The sequence below is a fragment of the Tursiops truncatus genome, chromosome 10 (assembly GCF_011762595.2).
Source record: "Tursiops truncatus isolate mTurTru1 chromosome 10, mTurTru1.mat.Y, whole genome shotgun sequence".
Lineage (NCBI taxonomy): Eukaryota > Metazoa > Chordata > Mammalia > Artiodactyla > Delphinidae > Tursiops > Tursiops truncatus.
Window position 1 is genome coordinate 36,702,943 of NC_047043.1, and position 17,925 is coordinate 36,720,867.

The 17,925-nt window shown below is 47.4% G+C and overlaps 1 protein-coding gene across 13 annotated transcripts in view; it reads right to left on the reverse strand.

The window, feature by feature from the left end:
- Positions 1-2,308: 2,308 nt before the first annotated feature.
- Positions 2,309-17,925, reverse strand: part of FGD2 (FYVE, RhoGEF and PH domain containing 2) — a 58,328-nt gene continuing 42,711 nt past the window's right edge. For 4 of the 13 annotated variants that reach the window (XM_073810790.1, XM_033864332.2, XM_073810787.1 and 1 more), the window contains 2 exons: positions 5,853-5,949; positions 3,827-5,525 (listed from right to left, as the gene is read on the reverse strand). In XM_073810790.1, the coding sequence (XP_073666891.1) occupies positions 5,233-5,525; positions 5,853-5,949 (390 nt within the window). In that variant the 3' untranslated portion in view covers positions 3,827-5,232. Of the gene's footprint in view, positions 3,065-3,822; positions 5,526-5,852; positions 5,950-5,981; positions 8,708-17,196; positions 17,786-17,925 lie in introns of those variants that run through there. The other 9 variants (XM_033864337.2, XM_033864336.2, XM_033864338.2 and 6 more) reach the window with 7 other exon arrangements.

Here is a 17,925-nt window from a genome sequence, read left to right on the forward strand (position 1 = left end):
GGCCTTCCCCTGTGCCTAGGTCCTAATCGCCTCTTTTTTTTTTTTTTTTTTGCTGTACTTGGGCCTCTCACTGTTGTGGCCTCTCCTGTTGTGGGGCACAGGCTCCGGACGCACAGGCTCAGCGGCCATGGCTCACGGGCCCAGCCGCTCCGCGGCATGTGGGATCTTCCTGGACTGGGACACGAACCCGTGTCCCCTGCATCGGCAGGCGGATGCTCAACCACTGTACCACCAGGGAAGCCCCCTAACCTCCTCTTTTTATAAGGACACCAGTCATATCAGATTAGGGCTCACCTGTCGACCTCATTTTACCTTAATTACCTCTTTAAAGACCCTATCTCCAAATACAGTCATATTCTGAGGTACTGGGGGATTAGAACTTCAACATATAAAATTAGGGGAGGACACAATTCAGCCAATAACACTTGGTGATTTTTAACCTAAAATTGGAGATGAAAACAGCATGCTGGTTTTGGAAATGCAGGTTGAAGACTGGTCTCAAGACCACTCCTCAGAGATGACCACCTTTCTCTAGACATTCTGGAACCTCCCCTGCCTACCAGTTTTGATCAGGGGTAGTTTGGGGATGCAGCCTCTGTACGTGGCCCCCACTGGCCAGTGGGCTGGGAGGGGGTCAATATTGTGACCAAAATGCTGGGACGTAGAATAGGGTGGGCAGCTCTCTCTACCCAGTGATAAAGGTCTGGTAATCTTTGTGCTTGAAAAAATGTGGTCTTTAAAAACAAAGTTTCAAATTATCTACTGGGAGCTGCTATTTATAGGATCATTTATGAGTCTCTAAAAAAAGAGAGACAAACTTTCAGCATTTGTGTTTTTACAAAAGTAGTACATGTTTATCATTGAAAACACAGATGAAAAAGAGGAAAAAATTAACGATAATCAGTAATTGGACCTCCCAGAGATAATCACCATTAACATTTGGGTTTCTATATCTATCTGTATCTATCTATGTGTCTTAATCTCCATCTTCATCTACATTTATGTAGTTGAATTTAATTTAAAGACAAGATTAACCTTACCATTTCATAACTTCTTATCCATTACTATATCATGATCACGTCACTGGGCATTGAGTTGTTTTCTATGATGCCACTTTCGATGGTGGCAGATACGCACCATAAGCTACTCAACAAATTTCCTACTGTTGAATAATTGGGTTGTTTTACCATTTTTATGATATTAAAGGGAGCTGTGACAACATCTTCATAGTTACGTCTTTGCCATGATTATTTACTAAGGGTAAATTACTAGAGGTGAAATTTCTGAGCTAAAGAGAAAGCACTATTTAAAAATTTTAAACTTTATTTTTGAATAGATAGTATATTCACGAGGTTCAAAATTTAAAAGGCATCTCCCCACCTCTGTTGTGAAGTCAGCTAGTTCCCCTCCCCAGAGGCAACTGCTGTTACCAATGTCTTATTTTCTTCCCAGAGATATTTTATGTACGTATATAATATATACATGTACATAGTATGTGTGTATGTATATATACACACATATGAAATATATGCACATGTACATATATATCTCTCTATATATACATATATGTATATACATAATTTTTTTCACAAATGATAGTATCCTCTATATACTATTTTCTTTTTAAAAATAAATTTATTTATTTATTTATTTTTGGCTGTGTTGGGTCTTCATTGCTATGTGCGGGCTTTCTCTAGTTGAAATGAGCGGGGGCTACTCTTCGTTGAGGTGCGTGGGCTTCTCATTGTCGTGGCTTCTCTTGTTGCAGAGCAGGGGCTCTAGGCACACAGGCTTCAGTAGTTGTGGCTTGCGGACTCTAGAGCTCAGGCTCAGTAGTTGTGGCGCATGAGCTTAGTTGCTCCATGGCATGCGGGATCTTCCCGGGCCAGAGCTCGAACCCGTGTCCCTTGCATTGGCAGGCAGATTCTTAACCACTGCGCCACCAGAGAAACCCCAATTTTTTTATTTTTAATTTATTTTTAGACCGCATCACGCAGCTTGCGGGATCTTAGTTCCCTGACCAGGGATTGAACCTGTGCCCCCTGCAGTGGAAGTGCGGAGTCCTATCCACTGCACCGCTAGGGAATTCCCCTCTATATACTATTTTTACACTTTGCATTTATCACTTAAATCATCTTGGAGGGCTGTTCATGTCAGTACATAAAGAACTTCCTCATTTTTCTTTAAGCAGCTGCATGGTACTTCACTATATGTATGTATTGTAATAGTTCTTAAATAGTTCTCTGTTGATGGACATAGAGGTTGTTTACTAATTATATATGACTATATAACAAATTACCCCAAAATATAATGACAAAACCCACAATAATTTATTTTCTCTTATGGTTTCTGTTGGTCAGAAATTTGAGAAGGGGACTTCCCTCTTGGTGCAGTGATTAAGAATCTGCCTGCCAATGCAGGGGACACGGGTTCGAGCCCTGGTCCTGGAAGATCCCACATGCCGCGGAGCAACTAAGCCCGTGCACCACTACTTAGCCTGCGCTCTAGAGCCCGCAAGCCACAACTACTGAGCCCGTGCACCTAGAGCCTGTGCTCCGCAACAAGAGAAGCCACCGCAATGAGAAGCCCATGCATCGCAGCGAAGAGTAGCCCCTGCTGGCCACAACTAGAGAAAGCCCGTGCACAGCAACAAAGACCCAACACAACCAAAAAAGAAAAAGAAAAAAAAAAAGAAATTTGAGAAGGACCCAGCTGGGCAGTTCTCACTTGGGTCTGTCATGAGGCTACAGTCAGATGTTGGCTGAGGCCACAGTCATCTGAAGACTCAACTGGGGCTGGAGGATCATTTCTAAGGTTACTCACTCACATAGCTGGCGAGTTGGTGCTGTCTGTAGGCTGAGTGCCCCAGTCCTTTCCACATGGAGCTCTCCACAGAGCTGCCGGAACATCACTTCTGCCACATCTTATGGGTCGAAGCAAGTCACCAGGTCAACCCAGATTCAAGAGGAGGTGAAATTGGGAATTCCCTGGTGGGCCAGTGGTTAAGACTCGAGCTTCCACTGCAGGGGGCATGGGTTCAATCCCTGGTTGGGGAACTAAGATCCTGCAGGCCAAAAAAAAAAAGAGGAGGTGAAATAATTCCACCTTGTGGTAGGAGAAGCAGCAAAATCATGTTGCAAAGAGGCATGAACACAGGGGTGGGGGTAATTCTCTCCAGGGCCATTATTGTAACAATACTCCATAGGGATGGTGCACAAAGTTCCTACACTGGGTCAGCATGCCCCACACGTGCACCCAGAGACCGATGAACTTTAGCCTCACCCTTGACAACAACCTGGCGCCTCCCAGCTTGTTCCTAACTCCCTTCTCAGCTAGTCCAGCTCAGAAGCTCTGCCCATTGGCTCTGCCTCCGGTTTGGGGCCCTGTTTATGCCCTTTGGCCTTGCTGATGCATGTGAGGACTTTGATTCAGATTACCTGCCAGTCTTCCCGCTCTTGGGTGGCCCCTACTCTGCTTCCTGGAACTCACAGCCCCACCCCATCAGCTGCCCTCTGGCAGGGCCTGGTCTGCCCTCCCCCTGGGAAAGTTCATACAACACCAGTGGATTCTTCTTGACCAATTTCTCAGGAAAACTTCCTAATACATCTGAAAGTACGATATATGTCTTTCCCCTTTTATTCACCCCAACCTAATAAGCTCCAGTAATTCAGACCTTTGAGAAATTCTACAATTTATGCTCCAAATTTTAGTCCCCCCCGCTTTTTTCTTGGTCTGTCATACATGTCCTTTAGAACTTATGAGTTACTGAGAATATAAACCAATGACACTGTTATTTGATAAGAGCTATAAAAGGAAAAGATAATACCAATAAGATAGAATCTCATACAACGGTTTATTGGGTGGGCCAAAAAGTTAACGAATCACATTTTCCTAATTGAATCGTATTTTTTTTTTTTTTTTTTTTTTTGCGCGGCACGTGGGCCTCTCACTGCTGTGGCCTCTTCTGCCGCGGAGCACAGGCCCCGGACGCGCAGGCCCAGCGGCCATGGCTCACGGGCCCAGCCGCTCCGCGGCACATGGGATCCTCCCAGACCGGGGCACGAACCCGCGCCCCCCGCATCGGCAGGCGGACTCCCAACCACTGCGCCACCAGGGAAGCCCTGAATCGTATTTTTTGATGTAGTAGCTTGCTGCCTAAGCACCCTCAGAAGGCCATAAGGCAGAGCACAGAATTATTTAGTAATAAAATTTTAGATTTTTTTATAAACCAAATTTTTTGTAAGGAGAAGTCTTTTGGTAAAGATATTAATTTGCTAATTATTAAAATAATTCTAGTGTTTTAAGATGTATTGTTAAGTAAAAAACAACAACAACAAAAAGCAAGGTGTACAACAATGGCACAGTCAAGTACCTTTAGGGTGAAAATGGGAGAATCTATACAACATAACAAAACATAAAACATAATATGATATAATATGTGTGTGTGTCTATGTATCTCCTTTCTTTGGAAATATCTGTAAGAAACCAGTAATATTGAGACTTCCCTGGCAGTCCAGTGGTTAAGGCTCCATGCTTCCACTGCAGGGGGTACGTGTTCGATCCCTGGTTGGGGAACTAAGATCCCACATGCCGCTAGGCCAAAAAAAAAAAAAAAAAAAAAAAGAAACCAGTAATATTGACTCTTAGGAAAAAAAAATCGGTGTCTGACAGCAGGGTGGGAGGAAGATTTGTCAGTTTATCTTTTGCTCCTTTTGAATTTTTGTACCAAAATAAATTAAAATTGTGGGAACAGGTATCACCTGGGAGGGGCATGAGGGAGTTCTCCAGGGTGCTGGAAATGTTCTGGGCCTTGGTCTGAGTGATGGTTAAGTGGGTGAATACATGTGAAAAGTTATCATTCCATATACTTAAAATCTATGCACTTTATTATAAGTTATACTTCCAAGAAAGTGGTGACTTTCAATGAAAAAATTAAATATATTAAAATAATTTTTTATTTTGTTGGTTTTTGTTGTTTTTTGGGGGGAGGGGGGGCACTGTATGGCATGTGTGATCTTAGTTCCCCGACCAGGGATCAAACCTGTGCCCCCTACAGTAGAAACATGGAGTCTTAACCACTGGACCGCCAGGAAAGTCCCAAAAATAATTTTTCAAGAAGAAAAATAAAGTCAGACTAGGTGGGCTGCCAAAAAATAAAGTCAGACCTTGCCTTGCTTCACAAAAGTAGATGTGTTTCTGAAAAGTTTACTTAAAGTTTACTTAAGCCAGTTTCTATAAAGCGAAGCATAATTTCCAGTTGGCTTCCATGATAATGTCTAAGAAGTGGTTGTGGACTTCATCCAGTGCTGGTCTTGATCTGAGCATTGGAACCCTGCTGGGGTGAACCCTCCTGCCCTCTGAGTCTGGGCTTGATGATAGTGAGAGAGGGGAAAGGTGATGAGTCTCCCTGAAAGGCCTGAGAAAGGGGAGCCCAGCAGAGAACAGAGGAAAAAAGTTATTTACGGAGCGCCTCTGTGTCTGGGCCCTGCACACACTGGCATAACCAAGGCAGACAAAGAACCCTTCTGAAAGGCAAGAGAGAAAATAAAAATTGGAAAACAGAACCATATACATTAATCCACTCATATGCTCAGCATTTTAACATTTTCAAAGCCCTTTTACACCCATTAGTTCATTTGACCCCAAAACAATTCCATGAATGGACAGGGCACGTGTTGTTCATCCCATTTTATGAATGAGGAAGGAAGCTGAGGCACAAACAGCGAAGTCACATGGAGGTAACAGAGTCAGAACTCAAACCCGTGTTTTAAAATTCTAAGTCCGATGTGATTATTGCCGCTTCCCAGAAAGGTCACAGAGCATCCGGGGTCAGTTCTGGCTTCCCTACTTACCAGAAGTGTGATTTGCGGTGAGTTGCTGAATCTCTCTCTGCCTCCCTATTCGCATCTGTACAATGGAGCTGGTTTGTAGATTAAATGCACCGATACACTGAAAGCACACAGTAAGAGTTCATTAAAAGTTAGCTCTTGAGGGCTTCCCTGGTGGCGCAGTGGTTGAGAGTCCGCCTGCCGATGTGGGACGTGGGTTCGTGCCCCGGTCCGGGAAGGTCCCACATGCCGCGGAGCGGCTGGGCCCGTGAGTCATGGCCGCTGAGCCTGCGCATCCGGATCCTGTGCTCCGCAACGGGAGAGGCCACAACAGTGAGAGGCCCGTGTACCACAAAAAAAAAAAAAAAAAGGTTAGCTCTTGGGACTTCCCTGGCAGTCCAGTGGTTAAGACTCTGCGCTTCCAATGCAGGGGCCACGGGTTTGATCCCCGGTCAGGGAACTAAGATCCCACATGCTGTGGTGCGCTGCCAGAAAAAAAAAAAATTATCTCTTGTTTTTATTCGCAGAGGTAAAGAGAGACACAGTTAAAATGCCAAAGATGAGAAATGAGAGAATCATGGAGAGAAGAGGGTAAGGAGAAAAAATCAGAGGCAGAAATGGCTCCAGCACATCAGTGGCTCAGGGAGTTGGAACAAGAAGGATGTGACCAGGTAGAGGCCAGGGTCAGGCCAGGAGCACCAGTAGGAAGGTGCCCTCACCTCCACCTTGGCCTTTGACTTGCAGAAGCTCACTGTGTATAGGCTGAAGGCCAGCTAGCAACTGGCCCAGAATAGAGCCTGAAGCCAGGCAGAGGAGAGAAGAGATGGATAAGGCACCTGGGTCACCTTGAGGGTTGCAAGCTCAAGACGTGGACAGGTGAGCAAGGTGGCTTCACTCAGTTACTTCAGGATGCCAGACTTCGTGGACAGTGTCGTGCTGGCAAGAAGTAACAATCAGACCTCTGTTGGGGGATGAGGGATAAGAGGGCGGCTGATTTGCCAATTTCCATGGCAGGAACACTCCCACCATGGCCAATTTCAGGAAGAAGCAGGGCCCTGGGGTCCAGTCATGGGGCAGAGACAGGCAGCCGGAAGGAAAAGGCAAAGGTATGAGGCCACAGCCATTGTTAGGAGACCCTTGTCCTGGTCCCTGAGAGAGTCCACAGAAGTGCCGTATGACCTTGCACACATCATTCGCACCTCTCTGACTTCCAGTCACCTCAATGGAAGAGAAATACTGCCTGCCATGTTGGTGGCCTGTCAGCGCTAGTGTGAATCCAGGCCAGAAGGTGTTTTTCGAGCACTTACTATGTGCTAAGTTCTGGGATACAGAGATGAATAAACGAGCTCTGAGAGGCAGCCAGGGGCCAGATCACAGAAAGCCTGGTGGATTGTAGAAGGGAGGCATCAGATGGACTTCTTACCGTGATGCCTGGGGAGGGTTGGGACCAGGACCCTGGATGGGAGTTTCAGATGGAAAAGAACTCCTGTGTCTGCTGTTTGGAGTACGACCACCAGGGGGTGAGTGTATGAGTGCAGGAGCCGGAGAGCAGCTCTTGCAATCAGTCACCTGAGAGAGGACATGGTGGCCTGGACCAGAGAGGTGGCTGTGTGAGAGGTGTGGGGTGCGAGGAGGCTCCATCTGGAATATATCCTGAAGGCAGAAGCAACTAGACTTGCTGCTGGAACAAATTATCCCAAGAATGTTGCTACATAAAGAGCGTAGCTAATAACAACTCCCAGCTGTTGAGCCCCTCCTGTGGGCCAGGAGCTTTCCCTGCATTATCTCCTTTGGTTTTCACACCAAGCATGCAAGGGGGCATTGCTCAATCTATTTACAATAAATAAATGGAGGCTCAGAGACACTGAGTGATGTGCCCAACGTCCCACAGCAAGCCCACCACAGAGTTGGGATTTGAGACTTTTAGACTGTCATGGGTGCCCTCCCCATGATACAAGCTGCCCCTAGGATTTTGGAAGGATTAGGATACCGTCTGGCACATAATAGGGCCTTAAATGATTATGTTTGCAAAATATTTACTATTACAGGCCCTTATTTCATTACATTCATAAACTCCCGCCAGCTTTATTGAGGTATAATTGACAAATAAAAATTGTATAGATTAAAGATGTACAACATGATATTTTTGATACATTCATAAGCTTAAAAAGTTGTAAGCACTACACACCCACCAGAATGGCTAAAATTTAAAACAAACAGGGACTTCCCTGTTGGTGCAGTGGCTGAGACTCCATGCTCCCAATGCAGGGGGCCCGGGTTTGATCCCTGGACAGGGAACTAGATCCTACACGCCACAACTAAGAGTGCACATGCCTCAACTAAAGATCCCGCATGCCGCAACTAAGACCTGGGGCAGCCAATTAAATAAATAAATAAATAAATGTTTTAACAAACAAACAAAAACCCTGCCTGTGTCAAATGCTGGCAAAGATGTGCACAATGGGAAACTCTGATCGCTGATGATGGGAATACAAAATGGTACAGTCACCCTGGAAGACAGCTTGGCGGTTTCTGAGAGAGGTAATCATACACTTACCATATGACCCAGTGATCCAATTTTAGGTATTTACCTTAGAGAAATGAAAATGTATGACCACAAAAAAAACCTGAACATGAATGTTTATAGTTCATAGCAGCACTATTCATAATTGTCCCAAACCACAAATAACCCAAAGGTCCTTCAGCTGGTAAAGGGTAAGCAAACCACGGTATACCCACTTAAGGGATACTACTCAGCAATGGAAAGGAACAAAGTGCTGGTCCATGAACAACGTGGACGAGTCTCAAATACATGAGGCTGAGTAAAAGGAGCCAGACCCAAAAGTCTCCGTACTGTATGATTCCAAATACATGACATCCTGGAAGAGACAAAACGACAGGTCAGAGAACAGAGCAGTGAGTGCCAGGGACCAGAGGGTGAGGGGAGAGGATGACTACAAAGGGGCAGCACGGGGAAACTTCTTGGGGTGATAGAGCTGTTCTATGTCTTGATTGTGGTAGTGGTTGCGTGACTGTACCTTTGGCCAAAACTCATAGAACTGTTTTATAAATGGTGGATTCTACTGTATGTAAATTATGCGTCAATAAATCCTAACTCATTTAGTGCCATAGTAAGGCCACTTCCCCCATTCCCCACTCAGACTAACCATTGCTAGGAACCCCTGGGGACCTGAGCCAGGGTTCCCAAGCTCAAGAACTGGTCCTGCCCTTTCTGAAGGGACTGTTCATCAGAACCACTGGTGAGCTTTAAAATGCTGATGTTACAGCCCAGCCAAATGAGGGGTTCTGATTTAATGGCCTTGGGGTGCAGCCTGAGCATTGGGAGTCTTTCAAAAGCTTCCCAGGTGATTTAAATGATCGAGACACTGAGCTCCCTAAGAGCAGGGCCTATGATTTACTCCACTTTGTATTCCCAGATACTCCATAAATATGTGCATTGCAGTGCATAGAGGCAGACAGCACAGAGTGAAACGGTGAACGCCTGTAATAATCACATGTGGCCACCACTGCTCTGAGTGCTGGACCCCCTCCCCCACAGTCCCCAGGAAGGTAGGACCATGGTTAGCCCCCTTTGCCAGGTGAGGAAACCCCAGCCCAGAGTAATGAAGTCTCACCCAAGACAATATAGCCAGTAAGTGGCAGAGCTGTGTGGAGGCCTGGACCCACTAACCACTGGGGATACTGCCCCCCAGTGCTGGCTACGGGCGGACTTTGGAATAAGACGAGCCAGGGTTTGAGTCTGGGTTCATTACCTACAGCCTGGTTGACCATGGACAAGTTATTTAGCCTTGACTGGTTTTACCTTCCTCATCTGTATGTAAAATGTGGACAGTCAAACCGATGCCAAAAGGCTGTTACTGAATGAGATGACGTGTGCCCAGTGCTGACTGCATAGTAAATACTCAATAATTCTAGCAATAATGAATGTAGGAAGAAATGAGTGAATGAATGAGTGAATGCCATTCCTGGAGCCCCAGGACCAGGAGGGAAGGCAGGGAGGGGCAAGGTCTTCCGCTGACTCAGGGTCCACGAGGCCCTCCAGAGATGCCCCCACCCTGGCATCTGCCAGCCTTCCCTCCCCCCACCCCCAGCTCCCCTTCCAGGGTCAGGGCACGTGGGCACCAGAGCCGCCAGACTGCTAGGGGAGCCTCCAGCCTTTTAGATGTAAGGAGCTTCAGGAGTGAAAATTTGAACCCCTTAGAGTCTTCCCTTCCTGATGTAGACCATGAGCCTGGGACAAACAGGGTCACTGTGTGAGCAAAGCCAGGGTGAGATGCAGCCAGGGAAGGGCAGAGGCTCCCCCAGGCCACACGGGCCTCTTTGAACTCCCAGGAGAGAAGCCTTGAGGCTGGCACCCTCTTGGTGTCCATGGCTTTCTGGTGGGACCCTGAGTTCTGCCAGGTCCAGGCTCTGCTCTACCCTCTGGTCACTGCACGTTTCCACATCGTCACACTCATTCATGGAATAAGCACTCCATTCCGGCCAGTGCTTCCAGGTTGCGTTTCCCAGCGGCCGCTGGGGTACCCAGCCTCTCGGCTCTGGCACTGATGCCTAGTGATCCCACATGGTGGCAGCTCAGGATCCCGGGAAGGAGGGCAGGGTGGGTGAGTTTTCCTTTGGTCCTTTTTTTTTTTTTTTTTTTTTTGCGGTACGCGGGCCTCTCACTGTTGCAGCCTCTCGTTGCGGAGCACAGGCTCCGGATGCGCAGGCTCAGCGGCCATGCCTCACGGGCCCAGCCGCCCCACGGCATGTGGGATCCTCCCGGACTGGGGCACGAACCCGTGTCCCCTGCATCGGCAGGCGGACTCTCAACCACTGAGCCACCAGGGAAGCCCCTGGTCCTTCTTTTATTGTTCCCTTAACACAGGAAAGGCACTTTTGTTCTTGTGATTATAGAATAATACCTCATATTGAAAAAACATTCAAATACCACAAGCATGTAAAGAAGAAAGCAAAACGGCCACTTGTAAAATGCGTCGTGGACCCCTTTAGTTGGTGCAGATGTGAAGTATCTTCATCCACAGCCCAGTGGGCTGGAATGCTACCTCTTCTACCCCATGTTATGTGACCACAAGCAAGTTTTACTCAACCATCGTTGCTTTGGTTTCCTCATCTGTAAAATGAGGATTTGGTATAGTGTCTACTTCTAATGCTATTATGAATTAAGTGCAATCATCTCCACCAAGGCCTTAATCCAGTGCTTGACACAGAATGAGTGTTTTAAAATGTTAGCTCCTTCTGTAGTTATCGCCCACTTAACACCTCACAGGCGTCTTCCTAGGTGAGTTCATTAAGATTGAAGCCTTCTCATTGAACAGCGGCACGGTTCTCCACTGTGTGTACGCAGCAGTTTGCCACAGGTTCCCTCTCTGTGGGCGTGAGTTTATTTGCTGAGTCTCCTTTGGATGGATATTTACAGTTTCCAGTTTGGGAGACTAGTGTAAATAATGTGCGTGAGTCTTGTCACACTGATTTGTCTCCTTGGGGTAAATTCTCAGAATTGTAACTGCAGGTCGAAGGGTTAGAATGTTGGGGTGTGTGCAGCTAGAATGTCAGGGTGCTAATGCCTAGAATTTGGGCATGTGCACAGTTCAAATGTTGGACCCCTTCCTTCCGTTTCACACACACGCTTTAAACCCCGTCTCTGGATGACAGCTCTCATGTTTACAGCCCCAGCCTAGACCTGGTGCCTGAGCTCAGATACCTGACTACTGGCCGAGGCCGTGAGTGGGCACCTCAGCTGTAACTCGTCCATGTGAGAGCTCCTGGTGTGTCGCTATCCCCCAAACTGCCCCTTCCATGGTCTCCTCATCTCAGTTAGTGGCAGCTGCACCCCACCACCTTGTTCTCAGGTCAGAGGCCTTAGAGTCACCTTTGGCTCCCTCTTTCTCTCCCACCACATTCATTGTATAGGGGAGTCTCCTCCATTCTACCTTCAAAATATACCCAGAATCCTAGCCCTTCTCACCACCTTCACTGTTCCAACCCTGATATAAGCCTCCTTCTCTCTCACTTGATGGTAGTGGCAGCCTCTCAACTGCTTCTACCTTCATTCCTTTCAGTCCATTTCAACAAGCGGCAGGAGGGAGTCTGTTAAAACAAATCAGATTCCCCCCAAGACTCCCCATCTCATTCAGCCCTGCCTCTACTGACCCCCCACCCTTAGTTTAGTGATGATTTGATGTCTTCTCCTCTGATCTCCTTCCTGCCCACTCCACTTCAGCCACACTGACCTCCTCACTGTTCTTTGCATGTACCAAGCAGGCTCCCACCTCAGGACCTTTGCACTTGCTGTTCCCTCCACCTGGAATGCTCTTCTCCCAGACATCTGTGTGTTTCCCTCCCTTTCTTCTTTCCTTGATGTTGTTTTTCAAACATGTGTGTTTTTCACACACACATCCTATTCCCCCTCTGCTCCCTTTCTTGCTTTTTTTTCTTCCACTAGAGTGATGAACCATCCTGGTTTGCCTGGAACTGAGGGGTTTCTTGAGACTTAAGACTTTTACTTTTTTTTTTTTTTTTTCTGATCTGATTTTTATGATTTCTTTCCTCCTGCTAACTTTGGGGTTTTTTTGTTCTTCTTTCTCTAATTGCTTTAGGTGCAAGGTTAGGTTGTTTATTCGAGATGTTTCCTGTTTCTTAAGGTAAGATTGTATTGCTATAAACTTCCCTCTTAGAACTGCTTTTGCTGCATCCCATAGATTTTGAGTCGTCGTGTCTCCATTGTCATTTGTTTCTAGGTATTTTTTGATTTCCTCTTTGATTTCTTCAGTGATCACTTCGTTATTAAGTAGTGTATTGTTTAGCCTCCATGTGTTTGTATTTTTTACAGATCTTCTCCTGTAATTGATATCGAGTCTCATAGCGTTGTGGTCGGAAAAGATACTTGATACAATTTCAATTTTCTTAAATTTACCAAGGCTTGATTTGTGACCCAAGATATGATCTATCCTGGAGAATGTTCCATGAGCACTTGAGAAAAATGTGTATTCTGTTGTTTTTGGATGGAATGTCCTATAAATATCAATTAACTCCATCTCGTTTAATGTATCATTTAAAGCTTGTGTTTCCTTATTTATTTTCATGTTGGATGATCTGTCCATTGGTGAAAGTGGGGTGTTAAAGTCCCCTACTATGAATGTGTTACTGTCGATTTCCCCTTATATGGTTGTCAGTATTTGCCTTATGTATTGAGGTGCACCTATGTTGGGTGCATAAATATTTACAATTGTTATATCTTCCTCTTGGATCGATCCCTTGATCATTATGTAGTGTCCTTCTTTGTCTCTTCTAATAGTCTTTGTTTTAAAGTCTATTTTGTCTGATATGAGAATTGCTACTCCAGCTTTCTTTTGGTTTCCATTTGCATGAAATACCTTTTTCCATCCCCTTACTTTCAGTCTGTATGTGTCTCTAGGTCTGAAGTGGGTCTCTTGTAGACAGCAAATATATGGGTCTTGTTTTTGTATCCATTCAGCCAATCTGTGTCTTTTGGTGGGAGCATTTAGTCCATTTACATTTAAGGTAATTATCGATATGTGTGTTCCCATTCCCATTTTCTTAATTGTTTTGGGTTTGTTATTGTAGGTCTTTTCCTTCTTTTGTGTTTCTTGCCTAGAGAAGTTCCTTTAGCAGTTGTTGTAGAGCTGGTTTGGTGGTGCTGAACTCTCTCAGCTTTTGCTTGTCTGTAAAGGTTTTAATTTCTCCATCAAATCTGAATGAGATCCTTGCTGGGTAGAGTAATCTTGGTTGCAGGTTTTTCTCCTTCAACACTTTCAATATGTCCTGCCACTCCCTTCTGGCTTGCAGAGTTTCTGCTGAAAGATCAGCTGTTAACCTTATGGGGATTCCCTTGTGTGTTATTTGTTGTTTTTCCCTTGCTGCTTTTAATATGTTTTCTTTGTATTTAATTTTTGACAGTTTGATTAATATGTGTCTTGGCGTATTTCTCCTTGGATTTATCCTGTATGGGACTCTCTGTGCTTCCTGGACTTGATTAACTATTTCCTTTCCCATATTAGGGAAGTTTTCAACTATAATCTCTTCAAATATTTTCTCAGTCCCTTTCTTTTTCTCTTCTTCTTCTGGAACCCCTATAATTCGAATATTGGTGCGTTTAATGTTGTCCCAGAGGTCTCTGAGACTGTCCTCAGTTCTTTTCATTCTTTTTTCTTTATTCTGCTCTGCAGTAGTTATTTCCACTATTTTATCTTCCAGGTCACTTATCCGTTCTTCTGCCTCAGTTATTCTGCTATTGATCCCATCTAGAGTACTTTTAATTTCATTTATTGTGTTGTTCATCGTTGCTTGTTTCATCTTTAGTTCTTCTAGGTCCTTGTTAACTGATTCTTGCAATTTGTCCATTCTATTGTCCATTCTATCTCCAAGATTTCGGATCAACCTTACTATCATTATTCTGAATTCTTTTTCAGGTAGACTGCCTATTTCCTCTTCATTTGTTAGGTCTGGTGGGTTTTTATCTTGCTCCTTCATCTGCTGTGTGTTTTTCTGTCTTTTCATTTTGCTTATCTTACTGTGTTTGGGGTCTCCTTTTTTGCAGGCTGAAGGTTCGTAGTTCCTGTTGTTTTTTGTGTCTGTCCCCAGTGGCTAAGGTTGGTTCAGTGGGTTGTGTAGGCTTCCTGGTGGAGGGGACTAGTGCCTGTGTTCTGGTGGATGAGGCTGGATCTTGTCTTTCTGGTGGGCAGGTCCACGTCTGGTGGTGTGTTTTGGGGTGTCTGTAGACTTATTATGATTTTGGGCAGCCTCTGCTAATGGGTGGGGCTGTGTTCCTGTCTTGCTAGTTGTTTGGCATAGGATGTCCAGCACTGTAGCTTGCTGGTCGTTGAGTGAAGCTGGGTGCTGGCGTTGAGATGGAGATCTCTCGGAGATTTTTGCTGTTTGATATTATGTGCAGCTGGGAGGCCTCTTGTGGACCAGTGTCCTGAAGTTGGCTCTCCCACCTCAGAGGCACAGCACTGACTCCTGGCTGCAGCACCAAGAGCCTTTCATCCACAGAGCTCCTTAATTTGGGATGATTCGTTGTCTATTCAGGTATTCCACAGATGCAGGGTATATCAAGTTGATTGTGGAGCTTTAATCCGCTGCTCCTGAGGCTGCTGGGAGAGATTTCCCTTTCTCTTCTTTGTTCTCACAGTTCCCAGGGGCTCAGCTTTGGATTTGGCCCCGCCTGTGTGTGTAGGTCGCCGGAGGGCGTCTGTTCTTTGCTCAGACAGGACGGGGTTTAAGGAGCCGCTGATTCGGAGGCTCTGGCTCACTCAGGCCGGGGGGTAGGGAGGGTCACGGAGTGTGGGGCGGGCCTGCGGCGGCAGAGGCCGGCGTGACGTTGCAGCCTGAGGCGCGCCGTGCGTTCTCCCGGGGGAGCCGTCCCTGGATCCCGGGACCCTGGCAGTGGCGGGCTGCACAGGCTCTCCGGAAGGGCGTGTGGCCAATGACCTGTTTTCGCACACAGGCCTCCTGGCGGCGGCAGCAGCGGCCTCAGCGTCTCATGTCCGTCTCTGGGCTCCGCACTTTCAGCCGCGGCTCGCGCCCGTCCCCGGAGCTCTCTCAAGCAGCGTTCTCAATCCCCTCTCCTCGTGCACCAGGAAACAAAGAGGGACGTAAAAGTCTCTTGCCTCTTCGGCAGGTCCAGACTTTTCCCCAGACTCTCTCCCGGCTAGCCGCGGTGCACTAACGCCCTGCAGGCTGTGTTCACGCCGCCAACCTCAGTCCTCTCCCGGCGCTCCGACAAAAGCCGGAGCCTCAGCTCCCAGTCCCGCCCGCCCAGGCGGGCGAGCAGACAAGCCTCTCGGCTGGTGAGCTCCGGTCGGCCCGATCCTCTGCGCTGGAATCTGTCCGCTTTGCCCTCCGCAACCCTGTTGCTGTGCTCTCCTCCGCGGCTCCCAAGCTCCCCCACTCCGCCTCCCGAAGTCTCCACCCGCGAAGGGGCTTCCTAGTGTGTGGACACTTTTCCTCCTTCACAGCTCTCTCCCGCTGGTGCAGGACCCGTCCCTATCCTTTTGTCTCTGTTTAGTTTTTTCTTTTGCCCTAACCAGGTACGTGGGGGGTTCCTTGCCTTTTGGGAGGTCTGAGGTCTTCTCAAGACTTTTACTTTTAAAACTAGGAAAGTCTGGATGGTTTGTCACTCTATTTGAGCACTCATCACATCTGATATGTTCTACCTTTTATGTATTTATTTTGTTGAATAAGAATATAAACTCCATGAAGGCAGAAATGTTGTCTGTCTCCTTCACTGCTGTACCCCCAGTATAGGTACTGCATTTGGCTCAAAGAAGATGCTCAACAAATATTTGTTGAATTAAGGAATGAACTTATGGCCAGGTCAGACTGGTCCCCAGAGAGATCATGCCAATTAGGTTTTCTTGGGCTTTAAAAAATACCCTACGGGGCTTCCCTGGTGGCGCAGTGGTTGAGAGTCCGCCTGCCGATGCAGGGGACGCGGGTTCGTGCCCCGGTCCGGGAAGATCCCACATGCTGCGGAGCGGCTGGGCCCGTGAGCCATGGCCGCTGAGCCTGCGCGTCCGGAGCCTGTGCTCCACAACGGGAGAGGCCACAACAGTGAGAGGCCCGCGTACTGCAAAAAAAAAAAAAAAAAAAACCCTACGGAAGGGAGGTGGCCTCAGGTTGGGGGGTGGGGGTAGGCAAACTGCTGGGCCTAGAAGGGGACAAAGATCTATGACTGGTCTGTCTCACCTTCATCAGGGGCAGAGCAGCCCAGCAGCAGCTGGGCCTGATGGAAGTGGCTTCGGGTGTCAGGGCCCCGGCTGGGGTCCCTGGATGTGGCCTGCTGGTCATTGCCACCCCCTGGTGGTCTCTTATGAAAAAGCAGCCTCACCCACCAGCCAGAAATGCTCCTGCCCTCTCCTCCTGCTCCTACCTTTCCTCTCCTGTCTTTCCCCATTTCCTTCCCCCTTTCCTCTCCTTTTCTGCTCAGCCAATTGCTCTGCTACCCGATGGACAGAGCCTTCACCTTAGTGCACTACGTTAAAACCTGGCTCTGGCATCCACCAGCTGTGTGACCTTGAGCCAATGACTAAACCTCTCTAAGACTCAGTGTCCTCATCTGGAAAATGGGGATTATACGTCCTGAAGGTAAAACAAGATAATCCATGTAGAACACTTAGAACAGTGCCTGCCTCAGTAGATGTCTGGTATTTGTTATTATTATTAATCTCATGCCTAGCACTTGGTAGTTTGCTTGCTTTGTTCTTCATCCGGATGACCTAGGCTGCGCATCAGACTCCTATGGGTACTCCTGAAACATACCCATGCCTCCCCATCCCAGACCAGTCAAATCAGAAATCTTTGGTGATGGATCCAGGCCTTGTAGTGTTTGAATTTTTAGTTTATATTTATTTGTTGGTATCTTTTAAAGCTTCCCAGGTGATACATACGTGCAGCCAGCCTGTGAACCACATTGGTGACCAACAGTCCTGGGTTACCTGGGACTTTCTTAGTTTTAGCACTGGAAGTCCCATGTTCCAGGAATCCCCTCGGCCCTGGGCAAACTGGGATGCTTCGTCATCCCCTCCCCAAAGGAATGAACCCATGTGTTCTGAATCTCAAATCAGGACACACGCTCTGAACACAGACGACTGGAAATCAATTCTTTGAAAGCTCAGCTTGGGGTGGTGGGTCAGCTGAAGTGTCAGCCCGTGTGTGGCAGGAGCAGGGCTCTGAGGGGGAGAGGGCCCCGCTGTAGCTTAGTCAGACAGGTCCCTGTCGTTGGGCCCCCCGGGGCTCAAGCTGCTGGCCGCCCGCTCCATGGCCTTCACCCAGCGATCCTTCAGCTCCTCGGTTTCGGCCTTGAAGGTGTAGAGCTGGCCTGACTGTTGCAGCTGGAAGACCCGGGGGTCCGCCTGGGGCCCAGCGGTCACCTGGTAGCCCAGCAGGGGGATGGAGGTGTGGGCCCTCATGTCCTGGGAGGGGAGGGCAGAACTGTGGGCTGCTGTCCTCCCATTCAGCGCCACTGCCTCAGACGGCTGTTTGGAAGGTACCAGGCACACACCTGCCTCTTGCCCCCCAAAAACCCATGAAGTGGGGTGGGGTGGCAGGAGGG